We start from the raw sequence: 14,632 nt of genomic DNA, 5'->3' as shown, positions 1-14,632 counted from the left end.
ACATGTGAAGGACCAATTTAATTCTACTCCTGGTTTGTTTGATTCATAAACTAATAAACTTTCTGGGTTCATCTCAATTGAATGGTATTGTATACGATGCCTTGAGTCTGTCTCAGTAAATCGCAGCACTCCGCCATCTTAATACCGTACGCTTATAAAACCCTAGTCATCTCGAGAGCGCCACTCAAGAGCCACCGTCAAATTTAAACGCGGTCACCTCCCTCGTTTAACTTTGATGGAGGTGGGAGCACCAAAATTTTGCATTGAATGGGGTTGAACGCCGACTACACCGCGGTTAAATTTTGATCGTGGTCGGTGCACCCGGCCGTAAGACCATTACCCGACAAGCGTGGCACAATGTTATAAGGGTGTACATGTTGTGAGTTCCCTGTAGACACAGATCTGCTATGGTACGGATAACAGATTAAGCACAGAGTGCGATTGTACTGAAACAGCAACTGGAAAGGCACTCCAAAGTTGAAGCACACGTTGCAGTACGACTCTTGTGGTCAAAACATCTAAACTACACACAGATTCAAAGTGGAATTCTAGAGGTATGCGAACCAAATGCAATGTCTCGTCCAGCCACGGTGCTAACCATTGACCAAGGCCGCACAGACGTGGGTGATGCCAATCTTGCCGATCTTGCACCATGCGATTTCCACTTTTTCGGCTAGCAGAAGGAATATCTGGTGCGGAAAAGAATTCCCAACGATGAAGACGTTCACACTGCGGCTCTCGAATGGCTCCATGACCATGAAACGGATTTTTATCGGCGAGGAACTGTTGTCCTATATATACATAAATGATTTGGCGGACAGGGTGGGCAGCAATCGGTGGTTGGTTGCTGATGACGCCGTGGTGTACGGTAAGGTGTCGAAGTTGATTGGCTATAGGAAGATACAAGGTGACTCAGACAAAATGTCCAGTTGTTGTGTTGAATGGCAGCTAGCACTGAATGCGGGAAAATGTAAGTTGATGCGGATGAGTTGGAAGAACAAACCTGTAATGTTCTGATGCTGTATTACTAGTGTCCTGCTTGACAGTCAAGTCGTGTAAATATCTGGGCGTAACAACGCAAAGCGATATGAGGTGGAACGATCCTGTGAAAACTGTGGTAGGGAAGGCGAATGGTCGACTTCGGTTTATTGGGAGAATTTTGGGAAAGAGTGGTTCATTTGTAAAGCAGACCGCATATAGAACGTTGGTGCAACCTATTCTTGAGTACTGCCGGAGTGTTCGGGATCCGTACCAAGTCGGATTCAAGGAAGGCATCGCAGCAATTCAGAGGCGGGCGGCCACATTTGTTACCGGTAGGTTCGAACAACACGCAAGTGTTATGGTGATGCTTCGGGAACTCAAATGGGAATCCCTGGAGGCAATGCAACGATCTTTTCAAGAACACTGTTGAGAAAATTTAGAGAGCCGGCATCTGAAGCTGACTGCCGAACGATTCTGCTGCCGCTAATATACATCGCGCGTAAGGACCACGAAGATAAGATAGGAAAGATTAGGGCTCATACGGAGGCGTACAGACTGTCGTTTTTCCCTCGCTCTGTTTACGATTGGAACAGGAAAGGAAATGACAAGTAGTGGTATAGGGACCCTACGCCGCGCACCGTACGCTGGCTTACGGAGTATCTACAGGGTGTTTCAAAAATGACCGGTATATTTGAAACGGCAATAAAAACTAAACGAGCAGCGATAGAAATACACTGTTTGTTGCAATATGCTTGGGACAACAGTACATTTTCAGGCAGACAAACTTTCGAAATTACAGTAGTTACAATTTTCAACAACAGATGGCGCTGCGGTCTGGGAAACTCTATAGTACGATATTTTCCACATATCCACCATGCGTAGCAATAATATTGCGTAGTCTCTGAATGAAATTACCCGAAACCTTTGACAACGTGTCTGGTGGAATGGCTTCACATGCAGATGAGATGTACTGCTTCAGCTGTTCAATTGTTTCTGGATTCTGGCGGTACACCTGGTCTTTCAAGTGTCCCCACAGGAAGAAGTCACAGGGGTTCATGTCTGGCGAATAGGGAGGCCAATCCACGCCGCCTCCTGTATGTTTCGGATAACCCAAAGCAATCACACGATCATCGAAATATTCATTCAGGAAATTAGAGACGTCGGCCGTGCGATGTGGCCGGGCACCATCTTGCATAAACCACGAGGTGTTCGCAGTGTCGTCTAAGGCAGTTTGTACCGCCACAAATTCACGAAGAATGTCCAGATAGCGTGATGCAGTAATCGTTTCGGATCTGAAAAACGGGCCAATGATTCCTTTGGAAGAAATGGCGGCCCAGACCAGTACTTTTTGAGGATGCAGGGACGATGGGACTGCAACATGGGGCTTTTCAGTTCCCCATATGCGCCAGTTCTGTTTATTGACGAAGCCGTCCAGGTAAAAATAAGCTTATTCAGTAAACCAAATGCTGCCCACATGCATATCGCCGTCATCAATCCTGTGCACTATATCGTTAGCGAATGTCTCTCGTGCAGCAATGGTAGCGGCGCTGAGGGGTTGCCGCGTTTGAATTTTGTATGGATAGAGGTGTAAACTCTGGCGCATGAGACGATACGTGGACGTTGGCGTCATTTGGACCGCAGCTGCAACACTGCGAACGGAAACCCGAGGCCGCTGTTGGATCACCTGCTGCACTAGCTGCGCGTTGCCCTCTGTGGTTGCCGTACGCGGTCGCCCTACCTTTCCAGCACGTTCATCCGTCACGTTCCCAGTCCGTTGAAATTTTTCAAACAGATCCTTTATTGTATCGCTTTTCGGTCCTTTGGTTACATTAAACCTCCGTTGAAAACTTCGTCTTGTTGCAACAACACTGTGTTCTAGGCGGTGAAATTCCAACGCCAGAAAAATCCTCTGTTCTAAGGAATAAACCATGTTGCCTACAGCACACTTACACGTTGTGAACAGCACACGCTTACAGCAGAAAGACGACGTACAGAATGGCGCACCCACAGACTGCGTTGTCTTCTATATCTTTCACATCACTTGCAGCGCCATCTGTTGTTGAAAATTGTAACTACTGTAATTTCGAAAGTTTGTCTGCCTGAAAATGTACTGTTGTCCCAAGCATATTGCAACAAACGGTGTATTTCTATCGCTGCTCGTTTAGTTTTTATTGCCGTTTCAAATATACCGGTCATTTTTGAAACACCCTGTATGTAGATGTAGATATACATGTACCGGGTGAAAAAATGGTTCAAATGGCTCTGAGCACTATGGGACATAACATCTATGGTCATCAGTCCCCTAGAACTTAGAACTACTTAAACCTAACTAACCTAAGGACAGCACACAACACCCAGCGATCACGATGCAGAGAAAATCCCTGACCCCGCCGGGAATCGAACCCGGGAACCCGGGCGTGGGAAGCGAGAACGCTACCGCACGACCACGAGATGCGGGCGTACCGGGTGATCAAAAAGTCAGTATAAATTTGAAAACTGAATAAATCACGGAATAATGTAGATAGAGAGGTACAAATTTACACACATGCTTGGAATGACATGGGGTTTTATTAGAACCAAAAAAATACAAAAGTTCAAAAAATGTCCCACAGATGGCGCTTCATCTGATCAGAATAGCAATAATTAGCATAACAAAGTAAGACAAGGCAAAGATGATGTTCTTTACAGGAAATGCTGAATATGTCCACCATCATTCCTCAACAATAGCTGTATTCGGGGAATAATGTTGTGAACAGCACTGTAAAGCATGTCCGGTGCTATGGTGAGGCATTGGCGTCGGATGTTGTCTTTCAGCATCCCTAGAGATGTCGGTTGATCACGATACAGTTGCGACTTCAGGTAACCCCAAAGCCAATAATCGCACGGACTGAGGTCTGGGGACCTGGGAGGCCAAGCATGACGATAGTGGCGGCTGAGCACACGATCATCACCAAACGACGCGCGCAAGAGATCTTTCACGTGTCTAGCAATATGAGGTGCTTTTTTTCGGTTCTAATAAAACCCTATGTCATTCCAAGCATGTGTCTCAATTTTTACCTCTCTATCTACATTATTCTGTGGTTTATTAAGTTTTCAAATTTATACTGACTTTTTGATCAGCCGGTAGATTGGTAGAGCGTGGCGACCTTTTTTAAGTCTCCGCGTATTACTACATTTAGACACGGCTAGGCAGGTAAAGCAAAGTAAAGCTTGTGGCGCTCAACCTGCTAACGAGCTCTTGGCATGACTGCCTTAGGTCCGTCACGGTGCTACGGGTACTATGCTATGAGGGGAGGTTGGTGAGCCTATCGCCTCGTCCGCCTTTTACCCGCTGAAAGATCCCCGGTAATCAGTTTGACAGCACGATGAGTGGAGCTGGGCCGTCCAGGAGGGAGTGGGACGAGGGAAATTACTCGTTCCTGCCTGGGGTTGAACCAGAACCATAGTCTAGCGCTCCCCTCGCTAGACCATTCCGGCCAAGTAGGAAAAGAGCACTCTTCTTTTTCTGCATCGTGAGTTTCAGTTGTAGGAAATTCATCAAAATTCGTTCCACACATACTTTCGAATTATTGATCCTTCACGTTTTCTCTGAAAACAAAATAGCTACGAGTTTTTAAGTTTTGCAACCGAGCTCTCATTTTGTATTTGCACGACACCTCGTCACTTTTCATAGTTGTCTGCATCCTGTGTCATGTGTAGATTTCGTTCTTCCCTGTTTTGTCAACCATACCGAAAACACGACACAATAAGCGCTTTCTTTCGTGGTACTTAGCCTACATTTTTAAGCACATCGCCGGCCGCGGTGGTCCAGCGGTTCTGGCGCTGCAGTCCGGAACCGCAGGACTGCTACGGTCGCAGGTTCGAATCCTGCCTCGGGTATGGGTGTGTGTGATGTCCTTAGGTTGGTTGGGTTTAAGTAGTTCTAAGTTCTAGGGGACTTATGACCTAAGATGTTGAGTCCCATAGTGCTCAGAGCCATTTGAACCAATTTTTAAGCACATCTCCCACTGTTGCCAAAATAGACATTGTGTAAGTAATTATTATAAACGTAGATATTACAACTTTAGAACTATTTCCATCAATGGTCATCCTATTCAGTGATATTTGTACATAGTATTTGGCAGTTGAGAGATAGTGTGTGTGTGTGTATGAAATGAAATCATCATATACACTGAGAGAGAAAAGTCACAACTCTAAGAAGGAGTTGCGCGACATGAGCGAAAGTCGGCAGGCATGTTTCTACATCTGAAAGATGGCGTCTGTTCAAGTTTCGCACCAGTTGTATAATAGTGGTGGTAGTAGCACCATTATGAGGATGGAAATCAGGTTTGCTTTAAATACACGCTGTGACGCGTAGTTACCTTTGAGATTGGACGTGGTGAGATGATGTTAGTCGAGAATGCCTTTAAGGCGACAAAGACGCCATGATCAGCACCTCACTCAGTTTGAACGATGTCTTGTAACAGAGCTCGTGAAGCTGGAGGTTCCTATCGCAGTACTGTAGAAAGGTTTGGCAGAAATGTAGCTAATGTACATGATTGCTAGCATTGAGGTCACGAGAACGTATCATCGGAAAAAGTCCGGTTTCAGGGTAGCCAAGGTGAAATTACCGAGAGGGAAGACCGTCGTGGTCAGCGCATGACTGTGGCGCACCGTACTGCAACTGCAGCAGCAATCTGAGCAGCAGTTGGCACCACTGTGACACAACGAAGTGTTAAAAAAAAACAGGTGACTTCAAGCACATTTCCGAGCCAGATGCTCTGTAGCGTGCATTCTGCTGATCCAAAACCACCGCCATGTGCGGCTTCAGTGGTATCAAGCGAGAGTTCATTGGAGGGCCGGGTGGAGATCTGTTGTGGTTTCTGAAGCTGAAAGCTGGTTCTACCTCGATGTTAGTGATGGCCGTGTGTTGGTTAGAAAGACGCCAATTGTGGGCCTACAGCCAACCTGTCTGCGTGCTATACACACTGGACCAATACCTTCGGGATGCGATTTCGCATGACAGCAGGAGCGCTCTCATGGTTATCCCACGCACCCTGACTACAAATTTGTACGTCAGTCTGGTGACTCGATGTCTACTGCTGCCATTCCCGAACAGCATTCCAGGGGTTTTTTCCAACAGGATAACGCTCGCCTGCATGCCGCTGTTGTCACTCAACAGGCTCTACATACTGTCGACATGTTGCCTTGGCCTGCTCGAGCACTAGCTCTGTCTCCTGTGGAGCACATGCGGCATCATCGGTCGACGATTCTACCGTCGTCGACAAAAAAACATTAACCGTCCCTATATTGACTGACCAAGTGCAACGAGCATGGAAGTCCATCTTAACTGACATCCGGCACCTGTACAACACAGCGCAAGCATGTCTGCGTCTTTGCATTGACCATTTCGTAGGTTCATACTGACTGTTACCCCAATGTACCACCAGTTCACCTCTGCAATGGCGTTCCTCGTGTTTGCATTAACTTGTGATCTTGCAACGTCAGTCACTTAAATATGTTACCTAGAGCAATTTATTCCCGAAATTTCATTACTCTATATTTATTATTTTTTGGTGCTGCGGCTTTTTTCCATCACATATAGTATTTCTCAAGTCAACATACCTTTTTCTGAACACATACTAATCGTACAGGGATTAATGAGGTAGCGTTAGAAAGATTTTATTAACTGGCTTCTGACACTGCATACCGATTATACGCTAAAACTATTTGTGGAAAATTTCAACATAAAAGAGACTTTTAACCATCACAGCCAAAAGGGCATCATGTACATTTTGCGAAGCTAGCTTACTGATCACGAATAAGAGACTCCCTTTTAATATTATCTGATTACGAATGCCATCTTATTTCGTTTAAAGGATTTATTAACTGAATAATTTCTATATAGCATTGCCATAGATATTAACTGTGACTGCTGTAGTCCATTATCTCTGCCCATCGTACAGGCTTTCTGAAACGAGAAACACGTATGTCATTGTCGCCTTGAATTGTGCTTTACCTATTGTCACTACAGCCAAATGTGCTTATTGTAACTGAAAATGTTTGTCGAATTAAATTAGAGGTTTTGTGGACCTACAAACAGTGCCTGACTTCTGCCCTTCGTACAAGCCGGGACAAACATTCCGAAAGCAAAACATATTTTTGGACGCATGCAGATGCATATACAACAATGTATCATAAATTTATTATTATTATTTCTCGTCGTTAGGTTCATTTTGAAGATTGTTGCTCTTCATTCCAGCAACACCCTTCTCCCAACAACTACACTTATTCCAAATATTGTCATTATTCAAAATTATCAAAATGCGAAAGTTTCGCATGGATCCTTAGGTTTCATATGTATAACACAAGATTACTAACACTTAGTTATAAAAGAAGGGAGCAGGCTTTTATGTAGTTTTAGTGGAAAAGTCTGGATTATTGAGTGATCTGGTGTTGAAAGATTAGCGAAATTATTTTGGTACTCAGAATAAAGAAATGGTTCAAATGGCTCTGAGCACTATGGGACTTAACTTCTGAGGTCATCAGTCCCGTAGAACTTAGAACTACTTAAACCTAACTAACCTAAGAACATCACACACATCCATGCCCGAGGCAGGATTCGAACCTGCGACCGTAGCGGTCGCGCGGTTCCAGACTGAAGCGCCTAGAATCCCTCGGCCACTCCGGCCGGCAACTCAGAATAATTGAAAAACAAACAGAAATTTGGAGAGGAATTAAAGTTCGCAGAGAAGAAATTAAAGCTATAAGATTAATCGATGACATAATTCTGTCTGAGACACCAAGGGAGTTAAAAGATTAATTGAACGGAATGGATGAAGGTAAGGTAAAATCCGACATTCCTCTGTCGATGACGTCGACGGTTGCGATATGGAGAGGTCAGCACACAGCTCACCCGAACGCTGTTGGGTTTCTTTACCTTGGAACCGCCACTATTCGGTCAAGCAGCTCCTCAGTTGATTTCACGAGGCACAATGCACTCCATACCAGTCCTACCACTAAGTAAAAAGCGTTGGCAATTAGTGGAATCGAACCCAGGTCCCCCTCGTGGCTGTCAGTCGCGCTGTCCACTCACTGACGGAGGCGAACGAACTGAATGGATAGTCTCTTGTAACGAAGTTATAAGATAATATCAACAGAACTAAACCAAAGTAATGGAGCATAATCGAGCTACACTGCGCAACAGAATTAAAGGATCACTTTTAGGAAACCCCGTAACTGTGTCCCATTTCAACGCATAAGTTTTAAATTTGGTTCAAATGTGCGTAAAATATTCGTCTGTAAGATGCAAAAGCGTGGCGTGCTGCGACGTCGCACTGGGGCTCGACGTCGCTTCAAAGAAAGGTTTCGATACTTGCGAAAAAAAAACAAGAGCCCAGGAGTAAAGTGGGTTAATGATGCCACATTGCCACCAAATTTCACCAACTTCTGCCCAACGGCACCGTGGACCTCCTGTGCGATAGAGGTGAGAAGCCAGCTTTGAAATCACGCTGCTTTTTTATGGTTGGCCGAGGAAAGCATTCCAGAAGATCACCGCTCACAATTCACACCAAAAGCCCTCAGGATGTGGTATAAAGAGCCTCAACGAAACGACTCTTCCTTGGGCATTGAATTCTACACATATCCTGACTGAAAACGACAGTTCGTAGTGCGAAGAGCAGCAGGACGATGTTTGTGCTTTTTCAGTCCTCGTGTTTCGTTCCCTCCTGTGTCGTGATAACGGGGAGGGAGAATGGGGACTTGCAACTGAGACCTGGTGGTCAAGGGAAGGCAGATTTCGGTTACGACTATGGACGGGGCCGTAATCAGTTACTATTGGTGGCCTTTTACAGTTACACACATTTATTTTTAAAACAGTAATTCCAGGCTCAACAACAAATAAAAAAAATACCACACGTTATTAATGAAGGAATAAACAACTGCGTAAATAATAGTGAATTCAGTGCGTTACAATTTAGCAACTTCACCATAAAATAAAGATACATATAATGGTTTTTTTTAAAGAAAAAAAAGCCACTGTGATCACGGCTGAAAGCCTTACACGTCACGAATGGCAATAAATTAAGAATGTATAAGACCTAGCTGCAATTTACAACTTACAGGTATTGAAATATTAAAAGGTAAGTGGCCACAAACACAGCAGAAGGTATCAGACGCCAGGAATGGCAGTAAATGTTTTCAGGCTTTCTGCTAAAATCCAAATAGCAATTATTTTCTCAAAGCAAATGACCACAATCACGGGTGAAGACCTTACATGCTAGGAACGGCAATTATATAAAAAAGTTTTAGAAACCTGCTGTAAAACAGCAAATACAAGCAAAGGTTAATAAAAGAAACAAGCAACTGACCACCAAACGGGCGAAACAAGATGATGGTAAACTTTGTAACACAACCCTATGCTGCTAGATTTATTCCAGAAGGCGACTAGAACTACTAAATAAACATACATAACCTTTAATATATGGTAATAAATAATACAATAATAAAACACAGGGACCAGTGACAGACGGTGCTCCAGGAATCGAACTCTCAGAAGGTCCGGCAACAAACACTTTCGCGAGCAATGAGATAGGCAGCCAAGAGTTGCATTCTCTTCACAAGATGGTAACTCAGATTAGTGGCAATCTAACGAATGACTAATGGTAATCTTGCTGAAGCTACCTCACGTCCGATAAACCAAATGCAACGATGGAACAATACGCCAAAGCTGGAACCGGCGATCTGCACTACGCCCCCAGAATGCTGTGTTTAGAGCGCCCCGGGTCCGCCGCTCGTGGTCTCGCGGTAGCGTTCTCGCTTCCCGAGCACGGGGTCCCGGGTTCGATTCCCGGCGGGGTCAGGGATTTTCACCTGCCTCGAGATGACTGGGTGTTTGTATTGTCCTCATCATTTCATCATCATCCAGGAAAGTGGCGAAATTGGACTGAGCAAAGATTGGGTAATTGTACGGGCGCTGATAACCACGCAGTTGAGCGCCCCACAAACCAAACATCATCATCATCATCATTTAGAGCGCCCGGAACGAGAAAGTAACCACTACCAGATTTCCGTCCGATTCCACAAACCCGAAAATCTAAACAAGCAAGTCACAGTACAGAACACCAGACAAACTAACAGTAACTGAAACCCCACTCGATTTGCGTGCGAGGGAAAACCAAAATATAACCAGCCAGAATCAGCAACCACACGTCATTGCGGAAACAATCGCAAAGCGAGCCAAAACCAAGTACCAAATGAGTGACATCAAATTCATTAGGCACACAAACGCACTCTGAATTCACTATGACAACTCTGACGACGGTTGGCAGAATGAAACAAATCCCTTCACTGCTTTATTAATTCACAGTTGAGTAACCACATCGTCTAATCACTGAGACAATTGCTTTTAACACAGTAGGGTCTTCAAGTTCTAAGCGGTACGCAGATCCACCAAAATTCACATGACGGCGCACACCCAACACATACGTACTATGGGCCCACACGGGAGCCTGACTCGGCTCTACTTGGATTGAAATGCACTCATCTTAAAGCTTGCTGGATCCGGTATTCGACGAGGTCGTGCACCCTCAAGACCACAGCCCTTCCATCCGGCAGTCCATGCATGCCGCCAGCGGTCCCGGCGTGTTTCCGAACTGCGCGGACCTGGCTGCTCACGAGTCCCCAACCGAACTAGCCACTCACATGACCCGGAAAAACAACGACGTCGCCCCAAAGATAGGGCAACAGTTACTACACATCGATAACAGCCGCTGCTGCCACCAGCGGACAGGCAACGATTGCAAAACCAAATGGCGCCAGTCAACAGGAGAAGAAGACAAACAACCACAACCATGCCAACTAAACGATACCGTGTGGCCTCCAACAAAAGGCGGAAACCTACAAACAGCACCAACGCGAGCCACAGCACGGCTCAGCAACACTAACATGTGCGTCAATAAAACGGCAAAGGGTCTCGCTAAGAACACCAAGTCGGCAACACCTTCGGTGCCACCCACGAATCTTTGTTGAATACCTGGCAGCCTCACGACTCCTGTAATGCCTGAGGGTTAGTCAACCCATTCGACACCCCTTAGGTGCGGTTTGCCTGCCTTCAGGCGCTAGAGCAGCCGAAAGGCTGAATGGTTGTCGAAGTTCCTGACAGGTTCATTTTTCGAGTATAATGACTTTTGTGGAGACTAGAAATCTACTCTGTAGGAATCAGCATGGGTTTCGAAAAAGACAATCGTGTGAAACCCAGCTCGCGCTATTCGTCCACGAGATTCAGGGGGCCATAGACACGGGTTCCCAGGTAGATGCCGTGCTTCTTGACTTCCGCAAGGCGTTCGATACAGTTCCACACAGTCGTTTAATGAACAAAGTAAGAGCACATGGACTATGAGACCAATTGTGTGATTGGATTGAAGAGTTCCTAGATAACGGAACGCAGCATGTCATTCTCAATGGAGAGAAGTCTTCCGAAGTAAGAGTGATTACAGGTGTGCTGCAGGGGAGTGTCGTAGGACCGTTGCTATTCACAATATACATAAATGACCTTGTGGATGACATCGGAAGTTCACTGAGGCCTTTTGCAGATGATGCTGTGGTATATCGAGAGGTTGTAACAATAGAAAATTTTACTGAAATGCAGGATGATCTGCAGCGAATTGACGCATGGTGCAGGGAATGGCAATTGAATCTCAATGTAGACAAGTGTAATATGCTGCGAATACATAGAATGAAAGATCCCTTATCATTTAGCTACAATATAGCAGGTCAGAAACTGGAAGCAGTTAATTCCATAAATTATCTAGGAGTACGCATTAGGAGTGATTTAAAATGGAATGATCATATAAAGTTGATCGTCGGTAAAGCAGATGCCAGACTGAGATTCATTGGAAGAATCCTAATGAAATGCAATCCGAAAGCAAAGGAAGTAGGTTACAGTACGCTTGTGGTTGATAGAAGAGATAGAGAAGATCCAACGGAGAGCAGCACGCTTCGTTACAAGATCATTTAGTAATCGCGAAAGCTTTACGGAGATGATAGATAGATTCCAGTGGAAGACTCTGCAGGAGAGACGCTCAGAAGCTTTTGTTGAAGTTTCGAGAACATACCTTCACCGAGGAGTCGAGCAGTATATTGCTCCCTCCTACGTATATCTCGCGAAGAGACCATGAGGATAAAATCAGAGAGATTAGAGCCCACACAGAGGCATACCGACAATCCCCTCTTTTCCACGAACAATACGATACTGGAATAGAAGGGAGAACCGATAGAGGTACTGGAAGTACCCTCCGCCACACACCGTCAGGTGGCTTGCGGAGTATGGATGTAGATGTAGATGTAGATGTAAAGTGCTCAACAAATATGCGTGGGTGGCACCAAGTGTCTTGCCGAACTGCGAGGTCTTACAGGGACCATTCGCCGTTTACGATTCACCCTCCTCGTGATCACGCGACGGGAGGGCTGATAAAGCACAAAAACTCTTTGCTGCCTCAGATAACGTTCGGATTTCGTCGAATGGTTTTGAACGGTGATTCCACCTTACGTACAGGAGCAAAAATTGGGGTCGTACTGCACCCCAAAGGTGTACGATCACGTTCGGTGGGGTTGCAGTCCCTCGATGTCCTTAGAGTCGGGTTGAAACACCGAGGGGGTGGCAGCAGTGTCGGAAGTTATCAAGAACGTCGTCCTGTAGGTCATCGCACTGCAAACTGTCGTTTTCGACAGCGGGAATCAACGCCCCAAGAAAAGGATGGTTTCATATCACCCCCGCCCCCCCCCCCTCCCGCTCACGAAGCCATTTCGTGTCGATTCTCAGCGGCGATGTAGCTGAAATGTTTTCCTCGGCTACCCACAAGAAAACCGCGTGATTTCAATGCTGGGTGTAGCGATTCTGACCTCAATCGCAGAGGTGCCAAAAGCAGAGGTGAAATTTGGGTAACAAGGGGTGTGACGACCTTCCCATCGTACACACGTCCACGGAGGAGTTGGGGAGAATTGTGGTGAAATTTGGTTCCAGTATATCATTAACCCACCTTACTCCTCACATGAATTTCTGAGTTGTGACCTTTTCTTCGCATATGCAGGCACTTTGCTGTTTGAAACCATACCGAGCGTCGCGGGGCGCTAAGCTTTTGCACCGTTACAGATGAAACATGTAGACAACTTAAAACCAAATTTCAAACTCACGCGCTGCAATGGGAGACAATCATGGGGTTGCAAAATCTTAATCTTTAGTTTTGTTGCACAGTGTACAATGGACTCGCTCGTATGCGGGAAAAGGGGCGTTGAGCTCCCCATCTGGCCACCCAGACGTTTTCTGTGATTTCCGAAAATTTCTCAAGGAAGTAGCAGAATGGGTACTTTGAAAGAGACCATCCTATTTCCTTCCCGTCCTTTGCCAATCCGAGATTTTCCTCCGCCTCTAATGATCCCGCCATTAATGGGATATTTAACCCCAGTCTTCCTTCTTAGCTTCCTTCCTTATTTTTTAGTCTCCTTATCGTTATCGTACCTCGAAACAACCACATCTCTCTTCCTTCTTTCTTTACGTACAATGCTATCCATAGCTTGTGTTATAGCATTATTTCAATGTTAACTGTAAAATCTTAAGTTTATGGATATGGTTTTCGGCTGAACTTCAACTGGTGGAAAAATTATTGCAGTTATTGGAGTAAACTGCCAATTACTTTAACTTTTCTTCTTCTTCTTCTTATATTCATTTTGACCACCTGTGCACCGCATTAAGTATCATTTCTTTCCGCTTTATCCTTGTCCTGTATGCCCACATTTTGCCACCTTCTCGCTACTCTGTCAATAATCTTTTCGTCCTGGATCTAATTCTGTCCTGGAAACCTGTGACAGCGTGATTTTCGATAAGAAAGTTACCTTATTATAAATTTCTGTTTCCAGTATTTCAACTGTTTCCAGCTCTCATTGTAACTGCTGTAGTCATCGTACTTTGGTGTTATCGCTCACACGAACCTATAGTATCCATTGTTTAAATGACCCTTCTTCCTTTCTACAAATGCGTCCGAAGAACAAAGTCCTTTTCTTGGTAGTGTCCGAGATATTTACGGTCTGTTCATATTGTTTTCATTACTTTATATTTGCTAATAAAGGAATTGTTTTTCTTTTCAGGAATCGACTTCGCTCTTCTACAAGTTAAGTTGGGTCTTGTACACATATTGTCGAAGTTTAACGTCGACATCTGCGATAGGACGAAAACCGGCCTCCAGTTTTCTGCAAAATCGTTCATACTCGCGCCTGATGGAGGAGTTCCTCTGCGGTTGTCGAAAAGAAAATCAAGGAGAGAAGATTAAGTTAGAGTTGTGCGACGAGGATAGCTACATTATACCAAAAGGACAGAAATTATTCGAAACATTAAACAGGCACTTCCAGATAGACTTCATGATTTTTATAAACATCTTCCAGTTTTCTAAACATTTATTATGATCCTTATCTTCACTCACGACCTAAAAATATCCTAGGAATTATATTGTCTATGGTGGGACTTATAAGTACAGTATTATGTAAATACTGCGCTTAAATGAAATGTGAAGTTTTATAGAAAACAACACACAGTCAAATATGGTTTTCATTTATTCTCTATGTCGTTACCATTTTCATATTACTACATTTTCTGCCAATTTATAAACGGAACACTGAA

The 14,632-nt window shown here is 44.8% G+C and overlaps 1 protein-coding gene across 1 annotated transcript in view; it reads left to right on the top strand.

Annotated features, from left to right (window-relative positions):
• Window positions 1-14,413, top strand: part of LOC126191269 (cytochrome P450 6k1-like) — a 97,617-nt gene extending 83,204 nt beyond the window's left edge. The window contains exon 8 of the mRNA XM_049932077.1: window positions 14,104-14,413. Within this exon, the coding sequence (XP_049788034.1) occupies window positions 14,104-14,285 (182 nt within the window). The 3' untranslated portion in view covers window positions 14,286-14,413. The remainder of the gene's footprint in view (window positions 1-14,103) is intronic.
• Window positions 14,414-14,632: the final 219 nt, after the last annotated feature.

This window comes from Schistocerca cancellata, chromosome 6 (genome assembly GCF_023864275.1).
Source record: "Schistocerca cancellata isolate TAMUIC-IGC-003103 chromosome 6, iqSchCanc2.1, whole genome shotgun sequence".
NCBI lineage: Eukaryota > Metazoa > Arthropoda > Insecta > Orthoptera > Acrididae > Schistocerca > Schistocerca cancellata.
The sequence above is the reverse complement of the archived record's forward strand: the minus strand, read 5'-3'. Positions and strand labels throughout refer to the sequence as shown.